The sequence below is a fragment of the Sciurus vulgaris genome (genome assembly GCF_902686455.1).
Source record: "Sciurus vulgaris genome assembly, chromosome: 5".
Lineage (NCBI taxonomy): Eukaryota > Metazoa > Chordata > Mammalia > Rodentia > Sciuridae > Sciurus > Sciurus vulgaris.
The window spans coordinates 106325896-106341808 of NC_136465.1; the positions used below are offsets into that span (position 1 = coordinate 106325896).

A 15913-nucleotide genomic window follows, 5' to 3' on the forward strand; every position below is an offset into this window, starting at 1 on the left:
TTAAGAAAATTAAATAGGAGAAACATTATCAAATGTTTTTGTAGTGAAGGAAAACAAATTAAATACACATTAAATACCTGTGGGCATCTGGCAGCACTATAGCAATCTCCAGCTGTGGCAAATGGAACTGCTTTGCCAAATACTGTCTTGGAAAAAAGAAGGTCTGTAGCTAGAAAATAGAGGAATCTCTTTAGTAATGAGATAACACTGCAATCTTTATTGTCAAGTGTACACAGAATTTGCACATTATTGTCTTCAGTATATTTGTATAATTAATTCAAATATTTAAGCAAAAAGTCACAATTATAGTACATAGCACAGAATGGTCTCTCATTGAATATATTTTCTTTAATACAAAAATATTCATCTCATAAATTGCCCTAAAAATGGCAGGTACATCTGTAATTTTAAAAGGATATTTAAAAACTATATAAATATTTTATTATATTTTGTATCATAGCAAATGCTAAAATAAATTGGGATCAGGATGTAAATTACTGAAGAAAAAAAGATTATTTAAAGATAGATAAATTATGCCAAAGTGCTTATGCATTGCATATGTATCAATTCATTTGGGAGATTAAAAAACACCAAGCTAAAATATTTGCTGTTTTCTTTGATATCTTATGTTATTGCATTAGATTATTCTTTTCATCTTAATTTTGCTGGCACTATTAGCAGAATTTTCTTTATTAGCAATAGCTGGGGATTCTACAAATATGAAAGGATCAAAAATAGAATTGTTGGATCAAAGACAGGTTAAAGCGAATCCTAAAAGTCAGCTGCTTCAATCACTTAATCATGCCTGACTCACTTAAATAATATTCCAACCAAATTATCCAGACAGTAGCTATCACCTCCACAAATCACTTCACTTTCAGAGAAGACTGCAGATCACTGAATATCCCATGATGACACCAGTCGTCTGGAGGCAATTCCCAAAGATAGCCTTGCTGCAAAGATTTATGTTATCTCCAAGGATGGTTTCCAAAACAAGAAGGACTTCGTAGTGTGTGAAGCAAGCCAGTACCAGTGAGAGCCAATTGTGTGCATTTCTTCCCAACTCTACATATAAGGTCATATTGGTAGCTTATAATTGACTGTGTGCGAGTATAGATACCATGAGAACTGACACTTACAATCCACTTTTTTCTGGATATCTGATCATTAAACATTTACATATTGCTACTTATGGCAATTATGGGTTAGACTGGAGCAAAGCAGAACACAACTTTCAAAGCATCTTTTGCTATCTCCTCTAAAAGCATAATGACCAGCCAACAACATCAGTCACATGTTGATTCCTAAGAATGTATCCAGTCCACTTGACTTTGATGAGTTCCAGGACATCTATCAAACTCCTATCAGACAACTACTTGGATAGCCCAACATCTCTTGTTAACTTAACATGTCTGAGATAAACGCATTATCTATTTCTCCACATTTATTCTCTCTGCTTTATTCCCATCTCACTAATTTATACAACTATCCACTGGTTATTTTGGAAATCTTTCTAAATAGTCCATGTCACTTATTCCCACATTCCTTCTGTCAGAAAATTTGATAGAATTGACCTCTTTAATACTTCTCAAATTGCTCTGTAGTCTGACCTATGTCCTTAACTTGGGCCCTGGTCACATTAGATTCCTAATTATTTTCATGGATATAATTTGTTCTCCCTCCAAGCAAGCCTGCCCTTACTCTGGCTTATACTTTTACTCTAATGGCTTCTATGATGTACAAGATAAAATTCAACTACATACAGTAGCTCACCATTATTCATGGTGAATATATTTGAAGATACTCCTCAGATGTCCAAACCTGAGATGGTACTGAACTCTATTTAGACTCTATTGTTTCATACACACACACACACACACACACACACACACACACACACACACACGCACCTATGATAAATTTTAATTTACAAGTTAATCACCAAGAGATTATAAATAATAATAAAATAAATGTAAGTATAAATATATGATAAATATAAAATAAAATAAGGGTTTCTTGAACACAGGCACTGCAATACCACCACAGTTGATCTGATAAACAAGACATAGCCAAGTGATTGACAGGCAGGTAGCATATCCAGTATGAATATGCTGGACAAAGGGATAACTCATGTTCCTTACAGGATAGAGAGGGACAGCATGCTAGTTCATTAAACTACTCAGCATTTAAGCCATTTAAGGCTTAAGAATTGTTTATTTCTATAATTTTCCCATTTAATAATTTTGGACCTTGATTGACCACAGGTAACTGAAACCACCGATAAGGGGAGATCATTGTCCTTTAGTGTACATCACATTTCAGGGTTTGCTCCATGGAGACTTCTTAATATTCTATCACCCTTCAACTTCCACTCAATTTATGTTTAGACAAAACTGGATGACTTTTCACTCTCTGAGGTCACTAAGATGCTTTCCCCTCCATGCTTTGTTTCATGCTCTTCCTCTCTGTAAAACTCCTTTTCCTACTTTGGTTAACTTGGGTTTATCTTCAAGATTGTTCAAGATAGCTGTCCCTAGAAGCTTCTGGAGGAAACAAATATTTATTTGTAACTTATTTTATATTGGGCACCATTACAAACTGTGAACACAACAGTAAATGAAACAGAAGCTGATGGAAGTGAACGAGTAATAAAGAGAGACAAGTAGTAGAGTAAATTTTACATTATGCTAGGGGTGATAATTGCTATGGTTAAAAAAATACAGCAGGGAAGAGCATTGGGGAGAGAGGGAGCTTACGAGTGCCATGTTGATCCTTCATGACCTTTCTGAGAAGGTGAATTTCAGCAGTTATACATAACTGTGGGATGAATGTTCCAGGCAAATGGAACAGTAAATAAAAAGGCCTTAAGGTATGGGCCTGCCTAGTGTTCAGGCAAAGAGCCAGTGTGTCTGAAATCTAATACACAAGAAGATGGGGAAGGGGTGGGAAGTAGAGAGGTAAGGGAGGTAGGGAGATCATGTTGAATTTTGTTGATCAGTGAAAGAATTCTCAATTTCCCCCTAAGTTAGATGAGAAACATTTGGATAGTTTTGAGCAGAGTTTATGGTTGTTAAAAATATCAAATGAGATAGTGCCCAAGTCATGGCATGACTTAGGTTTTATAGGATTGTTCTGGTTTACTTGTTGAGAATAAAATCAGTATCAGAAGTGATATGGACTTGGACCAAGGTGGTAGCAATGAGTTAGTGAGAAAGGAGTGTTGGCATGTCTTAGACAGTCCAGGCTGCCAAAACAAAATTCCATAGACTCAATAACTTAACTAACAGAAATTTATTTTTCACACTTCTGGAGGCTGGAAATCCAAGAATCCAAGAGCAGAGTCCCAGCATGGTTGGGTTCTGGCAGGTGTTTTGTTTTTTTGTTTTTTGACTTGCAAATGAATACCCTATTGCTGAATTTTTCCATGATAGTGAGCTCTGGTAGCTCCTTTTTTCTTATCCTATTATGAGAGCTCCTCCTTCATGTCTTCATTTAAACCCATTATATCCTAAAATTCCACCACCACTAAATATCATCACATTGAGGGTTAAGGCTTCAACATATGAATTTGGGGGAGGTGCAGTTCAGTCCATTGTGGTGTGCATGTTAAAAATTCACCTGGCATAATTTGATGATGGATTTCATATGGTTGTAGAAGAAGGAGAAATGTTACAGATATTGCTAGCTTTTAGCTAGAGTAGAAGGAGAAGTTTATAGTTGCCATTTTTGTCAATGGTTAAAATTTGAATAGAAGGTAGAGGTTTGGCAAGAAGTAGTGGAAATTCAATTGAGTTTGACATGCCTATTAGACATTCACATAGATATATTGAGCAGAGAGATGGATTTTAGAATTCAGGGTAGCAGTCTAAGTTGGAAATATACACTTGGGACTATTATTTAATAGATGGTATTTGAAATCTCTAAATGGAATGAGATCTCCAAGGCAATGAACAAGTCTTAAATGCTTCAACACTAAATGTTATGGAAGATTAAAAGGAACTGGCCAAGTTAAGACATAGTGAGAAAGATAAGAAAAAAGTGGCCAGGAAAGACAAAAAGCCATGACAGTATGGTGTCCTGGAAGCCAGATGCAGCTGTTAAATCATGTAAGATGAAAACCAAGAATCTACCATTGGATTTAGAGGAATGCAGGCCACTGATACTCTTGATAGAACTGTTTCCTGAAAGTGGTATGAGTAAGAAACTAATTTGAATGAGTTCAGGATGGGATGGAGGAAGAGAAATGGAAGAGTTGGAGGAATGACAATTTTAAGGAATTTGCTGTAAGGAAACACACAGATATTGGACAGTGGCTAGAGGAGAAGAGAGTCACAAGGATTTGTTCTTAATTTTAATGGAAGAAACAAGAGCATTTTTCTCCGTGCAGCATGCAAATAACCTAGCAGTGAGGAAGAAATAATGAAGTATTATATTGATGGTGCCAAATTCTGTTCCATGGTATAAACCCAAAATTGGTGAAAGGCTTAATTTAATCAAGACTTGGTTTTTACCACATTCATTGAGGACAGAAATGAGAGGAGTTAAAAATGTATGTAATTGACATTGTACACTCAGAACCCAGCCCAATGACTGGAAATATGGCAGCTTTGTTTGAGAAATTAATGAAAAACAATTAAATATGTAAATATATGCTTAGTAATACTAATTACCTAACATAATATTCATAATAAAATAATAACCAATATTTATAAAACATTTATTACATGCAAGACATTGACTATATTTCATCTCTTAATCCTCACCAAAAAAAAAAAAAAAAGAAAGAAAGAAGGAAAGAAAAGAAAAAAAGACAAAAAAAGAAGGAAAAAAAGAAGAGAAAAAATTATGGAAAATTTCTTATTTTACAGATGAGGGAATTTAGGCTTTAAAATGTTTGCTCAAGGTCACATAACTAAATAAATTGAAACAAAGAATTTACACCCCAACAATGTGACTCCAGAGTTTCATTGAAATCAGTTATGATTTGAAAATGGTCTGTCCTTACTAACTCATGCAGAAATTGAATCACCAAAGTTTTGTGTTAATTATATCAAGAGAATGGAAACAATTCGGTTATGGTGTTTGGTGGTGGGACTTTTAGGAAACGATGAGATTAGGTAAGTAGGGTGGAGCCCCTATGATTGAATTGTGGTTCTGCATAAGGAGATGGAGAGAGATCTCACAGAGATACACACACACTGCCATCATGATGTGAGGCAGCCAAGGGCAGGGACCTTGCCAGAGCCTGCATCATGCCATTTAAACTTTCAGCCTAGAAAACTGTGATCCAAAATAAACCTCTCTCCTTTACACAGTAGGAAAATATTTTATTACATTGATGAAAAATGAACTAAACATCCACTGTAGTAAATGTTGGAGTTTTGGTAAATGGTAGCCATCAAGTTCATCATCACATAATTACAATTTAGATGCTACATATTCGTGCATATAGTGCTTTGACAAGTATTTTCTTTTTATTTCTTTTCTGGTTTGTGCACTGGGCTAGGCACTGTTGATTTAGTGAGGACTGAGATGGGTCTCTTGTGAAATAAACTCTTTGCCTCTTCATGCAGGTATGTCACTTTTAAGACAGCAGGCTGCATGATGCCCAGTATTTTTATGTTCCATAAATATGTTTTGACTTGACTGTGTCATAAATTAATTCCTAGGCAGTATTATAAATTAAAGCAGTATAATCTGTAACTTTGGGGTATGTAAGTAGGACTTTATTTCCCCCTCAATTACTAACTGGGAAATGGGCAAATCATTGAACTTCCATATGTGTATCTTAATTTCATCACTACTAACAGTGTGATATAATAGCTACCCTAATATAGAATTGTTGAAAGATAAAATGAAATAATATATGGGAAAATAGTCAATTACATAATTAATGTTCATTATTAATTTAAAACCTCAAGAAAAGATTTACAAATGTAGGTTAAGAAATTAATTTTATTGCCCTTTTGTAGTTGGCTATTTTAAGGGAGAGGGTTTTGCCTTGAAAGGGAAGTCTCTTATCACTACCACGCATTACATTTTGACTAAGGGTACCCATGATGTATGTCATTGCACAGAAAGCATATAGCTAGTAATATTTTTTAAATTAAATAATTGTTTTGCAGTACTAGGTCTTTCTCTACACCCTGATTATCATATATATCAGCATTTGCTAGACACTAGGAAATGGAGGATTTTTGTTTTAAAAAGAGATTTAGCACTTACTTTTAATTTGCATGGAAGTAAGATCAATTCTTATTTTGCTGAAAACAGTGTATCCAGCAGCTAGGTAGTCATTTTTACATGCACAGTCTTGCCTCCTACTTCCATTAAAAGGGCATTCATATGGATTTTGTAGTCTGTAACAACAGTAGGATAATTTAGTCTTAGATACAGTTATTAGACCCTAACATGATGAACAGTTAACTTTGAAAGTGGGAAAATAAAAACATGCTCCTATTCTTCAATATCATGATTTCAACGAGTTAAATGTGAAAGAAATAAAAATCATTCAATGTTAGTATACAAAATTCTTAGTGAGCAATTCAAGGACAGTTTGTAGAAAAACAATTCCCAGTGTTTGTTATTGGAATTAATTTAATTTTTATGAAAATATACACAGGTCTTTAGTCCCTTCTCTATTGTCCCACCACTCATCTACATTTAGGTCAATCTCTCTGTGAGTACAGCTTAATGCTAATGTCTTTGCTATTAAACACACATGGAAACAGATGGTGTAGGTCCTCATATGTCCACCTGCTCTTGAATTATTTGTCCCATGTGTGATCTATTCAAGTGTCATATGAAGGTTAGAACTTCTAAGAGTCATAAAAATGCACAGATACAACAAAATACAGCTCATACCTAAAGCCATACACTTCAGAAAAGTTGTCTTCTTCACCTTTGACCAGTGATAAATATTCCTTTGGGTTCTCCAAGTGCATGCCTACACAGTGGACCTAAAAGAAAAGTGCAAACATCTATAAAACTTCATCGAAAAACAATGGCCAGTGTTAAAGTCAACTAGAAACTGTTTTTGTAATACCTTTATTATTCTTCCCTTAATGTTAAGGTTATAATCACCATCCTTGGTAATGTTGCTTTTAACTTGGATTTCCTTGCAGGTGGTAAATGATTTACCTTCAAAGACAAGATAACACATCTTGTCAATACTGAACAAATTATAAACACAGCATGAGCTTAATCATATAGATATTGCCACACATTGAAGATCTGACCCTTTAGGCTATGGAGTATGTGAGTATTATGTACATTTATTTTTACATTTTTACTACAACCTCTTAGGAAAACAAATACTAGGCTGATTTTTGAAATTTATTAACTTACAGTCATTGACATAACATTTCCTTTGAGCATCTGGTTTCAAGTGCTTCAAACACAGGTTACTGGACCAACCATTTTCAGCCATGCATTCTACTCTTCTCTCCATTACTCCAGTTCCACAAGTCACTGAGCACTGTGAACAGAGTGAAATTTACAGTAAAAGATATAACAAATACTAAAGAAGTCTAGTTAGCCCATGCCTTCTCCTCTCAGAGTAGGTCCTTTTGAATCAAATGGAGGGTCAATAATGACTACAACAACTGAAGACACAGAAATATACTGAAGGTTGCATAGTTACAGATGAAAAAAGTCCTTAGTCCTGACCTTAAGTCTATTATTTCTCAATCATGGCTTCCTTTCATTCATTTTGTGCAGTCATATCAATAGTACCTTGTAAATACTTAATAAACATTAATTAATGAAGTTATTAAGACTACTGAGAGATTTTTCTCACTGAGTTAATATACCATTTGCAAAGTAATATCTATTTGCTTTTCATAATTAAATTGGGAAAATAATATAGTGCAAATAACATTTATTACTAATATATTAGATTTATTTACTTCTTTGTTTAATCAACAAAAATGTTTTAAATATTTCCTCAATGTGTAATCCACTGTACAGGGTTCTCTGAGGAACCGAAATAAGTATAGACATGGCCTCTGATTATAAAAAAGTTATAGTAAGCATAGAAGAGAGATAAGATATATATACAAATATCTGATAAAGTGGTTTTTAGACAAAAGGAAATAAGGCAACTCCAAGGATCTAGTTAGTCATACAGATTACCAGGCATTCCACCCCCTGAAAAGTATTATTCAAAAATTTTTAATTCATTACCGCACACTGACCTTGCTCCATTTTTCAACTTTCCAAGTGGCCACCTGCAAACAGCTCCTGATATTGCATTTGTAAACCTGAGAGGAAGGCTGCACAGGGCATTCTTGGTAGGTGACAGGCCAAAGCTGATGGAGCTTATGTTTCTTAGTAGACCGGATCCCAATGCAATATGTGATCCTTTGTTGGTAACTGAATTCACAGTTACCTGTACACTGAAAAATGCATGATTAACAGAAGATAAGAAGATGTCCTGAAACTTAACCAAGGCCTTGTATTTATCAGTTGTTTTATACTGTGTTGCGTCATCTCCACAACAATCCTACTTAATCAGCCTCATTTACCAATGAGTAAACAAAGGTTCCAGGACATTTGCTCAACATTCCCAGAGTTGTACCAATAAATAGAAAGGACCCAGATCCAGGCTAGATTTTGTATTTTGTAGAACCTGTGGTGGTTTTTGTTTTTTGTTTTTTGTATTTTCTTCTATTACACATTTAAGAATGTCTTAATTCAAGGAAACTATATCTCCCAATAAGCATAGCTTCAGAGAAATTGAACATATTGGGAATTCTTACCTGAAATAAAGGACATTTATTAATCTTAGCTAACTAGTAATTATGGGTAAGTTATCATACATTTATCTTAATACATGCAATGTAACTTCTAATACCATTGGATTAATATGGGTAAGTTATTTAGATATAGACTAAAGCCACAGGCTAAAATTAGGCAAATAGACTTCTGTTTCTAACAAAAATAAAGTATCAAGAAATAGATTTACCTTCTAAGCTGAAACAACCAAAACACTTGGATAAAATATTTTAAACAACAGTTTTTTATAACACTCAAGATGAAGCAATAAAGAATGGAGATCCCCGAGAGAAGGAAAGCAAACAGGGTTTCCCTGTAGTTGCTCCAGCCCACTGCTTCGAAAGAGTTTCCTATTTCTGGCACGTGGAGAGGGAGACAGCAGAGTTATGAGCAGTGCACACATACATGTGAGAACCAACGCCAGGAAGTGAACTGACCAAAAGGCTTAGAAGTTACTGTATTGGATGCTCACACAGGACCAAGCACAATGCCCACTCCCTTCACTCAGACTGGAAAACCTTGTACACATTGGCAACAACAATACTCAAAAAGGTCTTGACACATGAGAGGGTGATAATTAATACTAGATTAAGCAATGCACTGATCACACTTAACAAATTTTAAGAGCAATGCAAGAAAGGATTCAACTGCTACCCAACGAAATAACTGTTTCCTGTAGTAAAGTTACATATGTATGTACAGGAATAAAATATATCCAGTAACCGAGAAGGTCCAATTCATAGTGTCTGACACACAATAAAAAATTAACATGCAAAACAGAAAAAAAAAATACTTATATAAAAAAAAGCTCATTCATCAAAATATATCCACAGGGGTAACATCAGTGAAAATGGCAGAGTAAGGACATCTAAAAATCCTCTCCTCTATGAAAGCAATGGGGAAACTAGCAGAAATTCTCAGATCAACTTTTTAGAATTCTGGAAATTAGCCAAAGATTTTGCCCATTGACTAACTACTGAATACAAAAAAAAAAAAAGGTGGTACATTCCTACAATGGAAGACTATTCAGCCTAAAAAAGAATGAAGTACTCATGGATACTACAACATGAATGAACCCCACAACAATAAAATGTAAAAGAAGTTAGACCACATACTATGATTCCATTTATACAAAATGTCCAGAACAGGCAAATCAATAGAGACCGAAGGGAGTGAGTGGTTGTCAGTGACTAGGAGGAAAGTGGGAGAATGAGATGTGACTAGTAATCGGTAGAGGGTCTTTTGGATATGACACAATATTCTGGAATTAGATCATGGTGTTACTTGCAAAAACTTTATACTAAAATTCTTGAAATTGAAAACACGGAGACATTACAATTAGCATAGAATGGCATTAAAAAGTCATTAATGACTATGTTGTATGCTTAAAATATTAAGTGTAGACATGGGAGAATTTTTAAAAGATAAATTTGAGCTTCTAAAAATGAACATTGTGACATATGAAATGAAAAATAAACTGGGATTAAAGGCACATCAGACAACAGAGAAGAAAAGATCAGAAAATTTGAAGACATCCATACAGTGAAATATTGCTCAACAATAAAAAGGAATAAACTATTGGTATATACTACAACCTCACTGAATCCCAAAAACTTATATCATATCAGACAAAAAATAATTCTATTTATATACAATCCTAGAAAATCTAAACTAATACAGTGATAGATCCCTAATAGAGAAAACAGTTGAGGTTAATTATGGGGTGAAGGAAGTAGAAAGAGTATTATAAAGTAGCACAAGAAAACTTTTGGGGCTGATGGAAGGTGTTCTTGATTTTGAATATTATACTGATTTTATGGATACAAATGTACATCAAAACTTAAGCTGTACACTTTAAATATGTGCAGTTGATTGTCAATTATACCTCAATAGTACTGCTTTTAAAAAGCAACCATGCATGATCCATTTGCTGAACTATTCCTGGTAGTCAGTTTCACGGTTTGTACAGACTCACACTTTGCTGTTAGTACTCTGCACAATCCAATGGTCAGTGGTTTCTCTCCTTAGATCAATATGCATACCCATCATCTGTCCCCACTTTCAAATTTGAGGCCCAGCCATTGTGTGTAGAAACAAAAATTCCCAACTCCTTTTTTTTTTTTTTTTTTCGCCTTACCTGGGATGGGTCTCCTGTTATCACCACATACTTGCAGGAAGAGTTCCTGCACTTTTTGATTGACAGAGGTCTAGTTGAAGGGTCACAGAAACTTTCATTTACTTGCATGTTCTGTGCATCAATACACTTCACAAGGCGATGTGTCTCTTTTTTCTTACATGATGTTGAACACTAGAAAGGCAATGACAAAATGAATAGCACACTCTTATCTACGTGTCCTTGAAATCCCACTCAACAATACTCACATCCAGCCATTGTCCTGCTGTCCACTGGTACTGCACACAGTCCTGACGCCAACATTGCCTCTGAAAATAAGGCCGGGTGGACCGATCACACATTTCTTCAGCCACCCGGCCAACACCTCTCAGTCTGCAGTAGACATCTCTTTGCTGAACTCCAGAGCCACAGGTCACAGAGCACTGCAGAGAAACCCAGATGGTTTCAACGATATAGCTAACAAATCTCCACTTACATAAAAATAGCAAAATCAAACCATTTTAGTTCCTTTAAACGTAGCCTGGTATTATATCATGCATTAGACAGAAATAACATGTATTGTAATGTGTGTTGGAGTGTGTGAGTGTGGAGTTTTATGGTGTAGATATATATGTATATATATATTTTCTTTTTGCATAAATTACCTCAGACCTTCCAGAAACTTTGATGAGTGAATTATGTTATACTGGACCACATTCCAATTGGCCTTTGCAGGTCATTCTTCCATCTTGGACAATAGGCCATGGCTTCTCTTTAGATGGCTGCATGACATCTGCATTGCTTGATAAATAGCTCATAGATTTGATTGAAATGGTTGACCCAATTAATCTAATTATCATTAGATTATTTCATTATTAAATTTGGCCACATCCTTCAAATTCCCTACTGAATAATCTTCCTCATTTCGTCAAATATAACAGACAGAAAATTTTAAGTTCTCTTCCCCTTTGATTTACATTCCAATTTTATGTAATTCCTCTGTAGTGGTATTTTACTATAAGCAGTCAGTAGAAATCACGTTGCAACTTCAAAGCTTTGCTTATTAACTTTCTTAGATATCCAGGATTATTAGCCCCAAGTTCTACCTTCCATAAAACACAGGAACATGAACACCATTCCCTGAAATATGAACACAAAGTAGCCGGATACTTTGTTACTGTGTAACAAGGATGGCCTTTCCTCCCCCGACCAATAACATGTTCCTGATTACTTTTTGCCATCTCTTCAGATGGGCCTTACGTTCTCTAAGATTGAGCTCTATTTTGAGCTCTTCTCTTTTCTTCTTGAGCTCTCACCAGAATTTCCCTTAATCCATTCATGGCCATTCAGGCTTTTTCTAACAGGAACACGGTCTCTGCACACATGACCCAGTTCCGAAACCACTTCCACAGCTAGATATTTGTTACAACAGCACCCTACTCTCAGTGCCAACTTTCTCTCTTAGTCTGTCCAGACTTCTATAAAAACACACCACAAACTAAGTGATTTAGAATCACAGGGATTTATTTCTCACAGTTTGGGTGCCTGAAAAGTCCAAAATTGAGGCACTAGAAGATCTGGTGTCAGGTGAAGACCTGTTTCTGCTTCAAATATGATCATCTGCTTGTGCCTTCTCATATGGTAAAAGTAATGGGGCCCACTTAAAATTAGAAATCCCAAATTTTTTTATTCTTATCCCTTTCCTGATAAAGCTATTATCCATCCTACCTTTCTATAAACCATCATCTTGTGCTGAGAATAAAAGCTAAGACTGCCCTCCCCCAAACCCCTGGCACCAACATACTTAGAGAACTGAAATTGTAATGGATCTGTTATAGTTTGGTCTGGAATGCCCCCAAAGGCTTATGTTTCGAAGGCTTGTTCAGAAGTGAACTTTGGGGAAGTGATGGATCATGAGGACTCTGACCTCACCAGTAGATTAATCCACTGATGGATTTGTAACTGAATGGACTATTGGGAGTTGAAGGAAACTGAAGGAGGTGGAAGTTAAAGAGAATAGCCATTTGGGGGCATGCCCTTGGTGACTGTATCTTGCCCCCAGCCTTTCTCTTTCTCTGCTTTTCAGATGCTATGAGGTGAATAGCTTTGCTTCACCAAGTCCTTCCACCATGAAGTTTTGCATCACCACTAGCAGAGAAGTAATGGAGCCAGGTGACCATGGACTAAAACCTCTGAAACTGTGAACCAAAATAAATCTTCCCTTCTCTAAGTTGATTTTCTCAGGTATTTTGTCATAGCATCTAAAAGCTGACTAACACAATAACCCTTGGCTAGCATGGACTGGAAAAAATATACATATATATTCTATATATTTTAAATTATTTAGTTATTTTTTATTTTTTACAGACTGCATTTTATTCATTATACACAAATGGGGTACATCATTTCATTTCTATGGTTGTACACGATGTAGATTCATACCATTTGTGTAATCATACATGTACATAGGGTAATGATATCTGTCTCATTCCATGATTTTTTATACCCTTCCTCCCTATATTCTCTGGCTTTTTTTTTTTTTTTTTTTCTTTCTTATAAATCTAACATTTCTATAGGATGGCAAAAACAGATAGCTATCTTCCTAGTTTGGGCCAGACTGTGATTAAATTCATTTTTTAAAATATCATTTTCTCTTATTTCTGAAGCAGGCAGCAACCAAATCCAGTGGGTTCGGGCCCCAGCAACCTCTGATCTGTACCTGGAGAAAGAAGAGATAAGCTAACTCTCTGAGTTCTCTTTCATAAGAGAACTAATATCAATTATGAGGGATAGACCCTCATGACCTAATCTCCCCAACTACCTACCTCCTTAGACTGTCACTCTGGGGGGCAGGATTTAAACCCATGAATTTTGAAGGGACATAAACATTTGAATCACAGCAGTGGTAAAGCACAGTCAAAAGCTCCATTCTTTCTGTTGAGCTCTCACTTGCTGCATCTAGGGTTGGGAAGACTTGGCAGTCCTTCAGATGTAGGATGTAAGGTTTTCCAAAACTAAGAAGTGAAAATCATGCAACAGAGTTTGACTGCAACACTGAGTTGTGATACTATCCTTAATAAGGTGTGGGGGTCTGTCTAAGGATATTTATTTAATTTGTGAATTTGGTGCCGAATATCCCCTGTTATCTCAGAAGTGATTTGAGGTTATACTGGGTAATATTGTGTAAGGAACCATCAGTATTCCTGATAGCAATATTATAAGAAAAAAATCCAGTTGTTCTTCAAGTTCTTTATTTCTGCAGGAGTTCCAGAGTAACTAATTTCCTTTTTTATTTATTTTAACAATAGTAACACATATCTGCAAAATATTATTTTGGCATAAGAGAAAAAATCCCACAAAATCTAAGAATTTAATTTACCTAGTAGACTCAAATTCCTCTTACAAATTCTAGCAGCATTTTCACCATAAAGACACTGTAAAACTTAGTGTTTCTATCCTGCATGTATGAGCAGCAACCACTGACTTCAAAGAGAATTTGTGTATATAATTTTACTTATCTACATAATTCATATATATGTTCATATTATGCATAAGCTAATGAATTTTGCCAACTCATGGAATGTTTTCACGAAACATATACAGCTCTTTATATGGAGACAAATAATGCATGCTGTGCTTCAAGAACACTATTAGGTAGACTAAAACATCTGGATGCAGTTTAGCTCATCTGAACCTGTTATGAAAATGTTTAACCTATGAAATATGACTTCTGCAAACTTTTCAGAGATAATTTCAGAAAAATAAATGATATTTGGAAAACATTCTGCCTCTGAACCTGAAAACAAAAATTCATGGAAAAAACTAGCACACAAAACATAGCTTAGCAAGAAGTTCTAATGAACACATATAATTTTCTGTAATTCAATGACCCACACTGCTTTATTAGTTCTTTGATCCTAGCATAAGTTTAGAAAAATCCACTGAGACCAGGCCTAGTTACTATATTTTAGCATGGCCCTCTTCCCCAAAAGGAGAAAAAGTGGACTACATGGGAAAGAAAGTAACTTGTTTTTCAGTATTTTAGGAAGAAAATTGATATGGTTTTAGATTTGAATAGCGGAGAATTATTACTTCAATTTAATATTCTTCAACCTGGTGTCATCAACAACCTGCCAAATTAACAGACACTTTTCAAATCTCTTTTTGGCTAATCTCACCAACACATTGGGCACCACTGACCACTTCTGGTGCATTGTTCTTACTTCTGGGATTGAAATATTTCTGATGCTAGGGGCTCTCCTCTTTCTTCTTACATAGCACCCTCACAGGGTTCTTACCTGACTCCACTTTCTCTGATCATTTTTTAAGCATTAGTGTATCCTACTAAAATATATCAGTCTACTGAAGCTAAATGTTTTCATGGCAGAACTCATTACCTTTACCCAAAGCCAGTTCCTCTTATGGTCACAGATGCAGTGAAGATACTACCATCCCTCTTAAGTGGCTTACCAGAATGGCCTCCCATACATTACAGCCCCCATACACTCATCCTTACTTTAATAGTTTTATAGAACTACAAATTTATAGGCATGTTAAATTTTATTTTTAAAATATCCCAGCTGATGTGTCTGAAGGTTTTGTGAGGCCATGGATGCAAGTATAACACAAATAACTGGAATACACTAACTTACCAACACTGCATAACTCAGTTTTGATAGAAAAATCAGTCAAACTTTCTATTGATACATAAATATAGCATTGCCTAGACTAGCACCTAAAAGACTTGGTGAAAAGAGAGAAGGTGAATTTTAGCAAATCCACAGGCCCTGTAGCCATTGTAGAACAAAGTTAAAGAAGTATCAGAATATGCTTTGCAAAAAAATAATGCTGACTCAGTTTGCCATTTAATAAATAATTATTTACAATAATAACTGTGAGGTCCTCTCTTGATGAGCTAGATATAATTGTTATTGTGATTCAGGTTTTTGTTCCATTAGTTACTTTCAACTATAGTTTATTTCAAGGGAACCAATAACATAGCAGTAGTTTGCCATTTTGACTTAG

At 35.2% G+C, this 15913-nt stretch overlaps 1 protein-coding gene across 1 annotated transcript in view; it reads right to left on the bottom strand.

Moving 5' to 3' along the window:
* Positions 1-15913, bottom strand: part of ADAMTS20 (ADAM metallopeptidase with thrombospondin type 1 motif 20) — a 143714-nt gene that overhangs the window by 12302 nt on the left and 115499 nt on the right. Inside the window, 8 exon segments of the mRNA XM_079139494.1 lie at positions 78-169; positions 6226-6359; positions 6865-6959; positions 7046-7140; positions 7348-7477; positions 8196-8396; positions 10913-11083; positions 11158-11331. Of these exon segments, the coding sequence (XP_078995620.1) occupies positions 78-169; positions 6226-6359; positions 6865-6959; positions 7046-7140; positions 7348-7477; positions 8196-8396; positions 10913-11083; positions 11158-11331 (1092 nt within the window).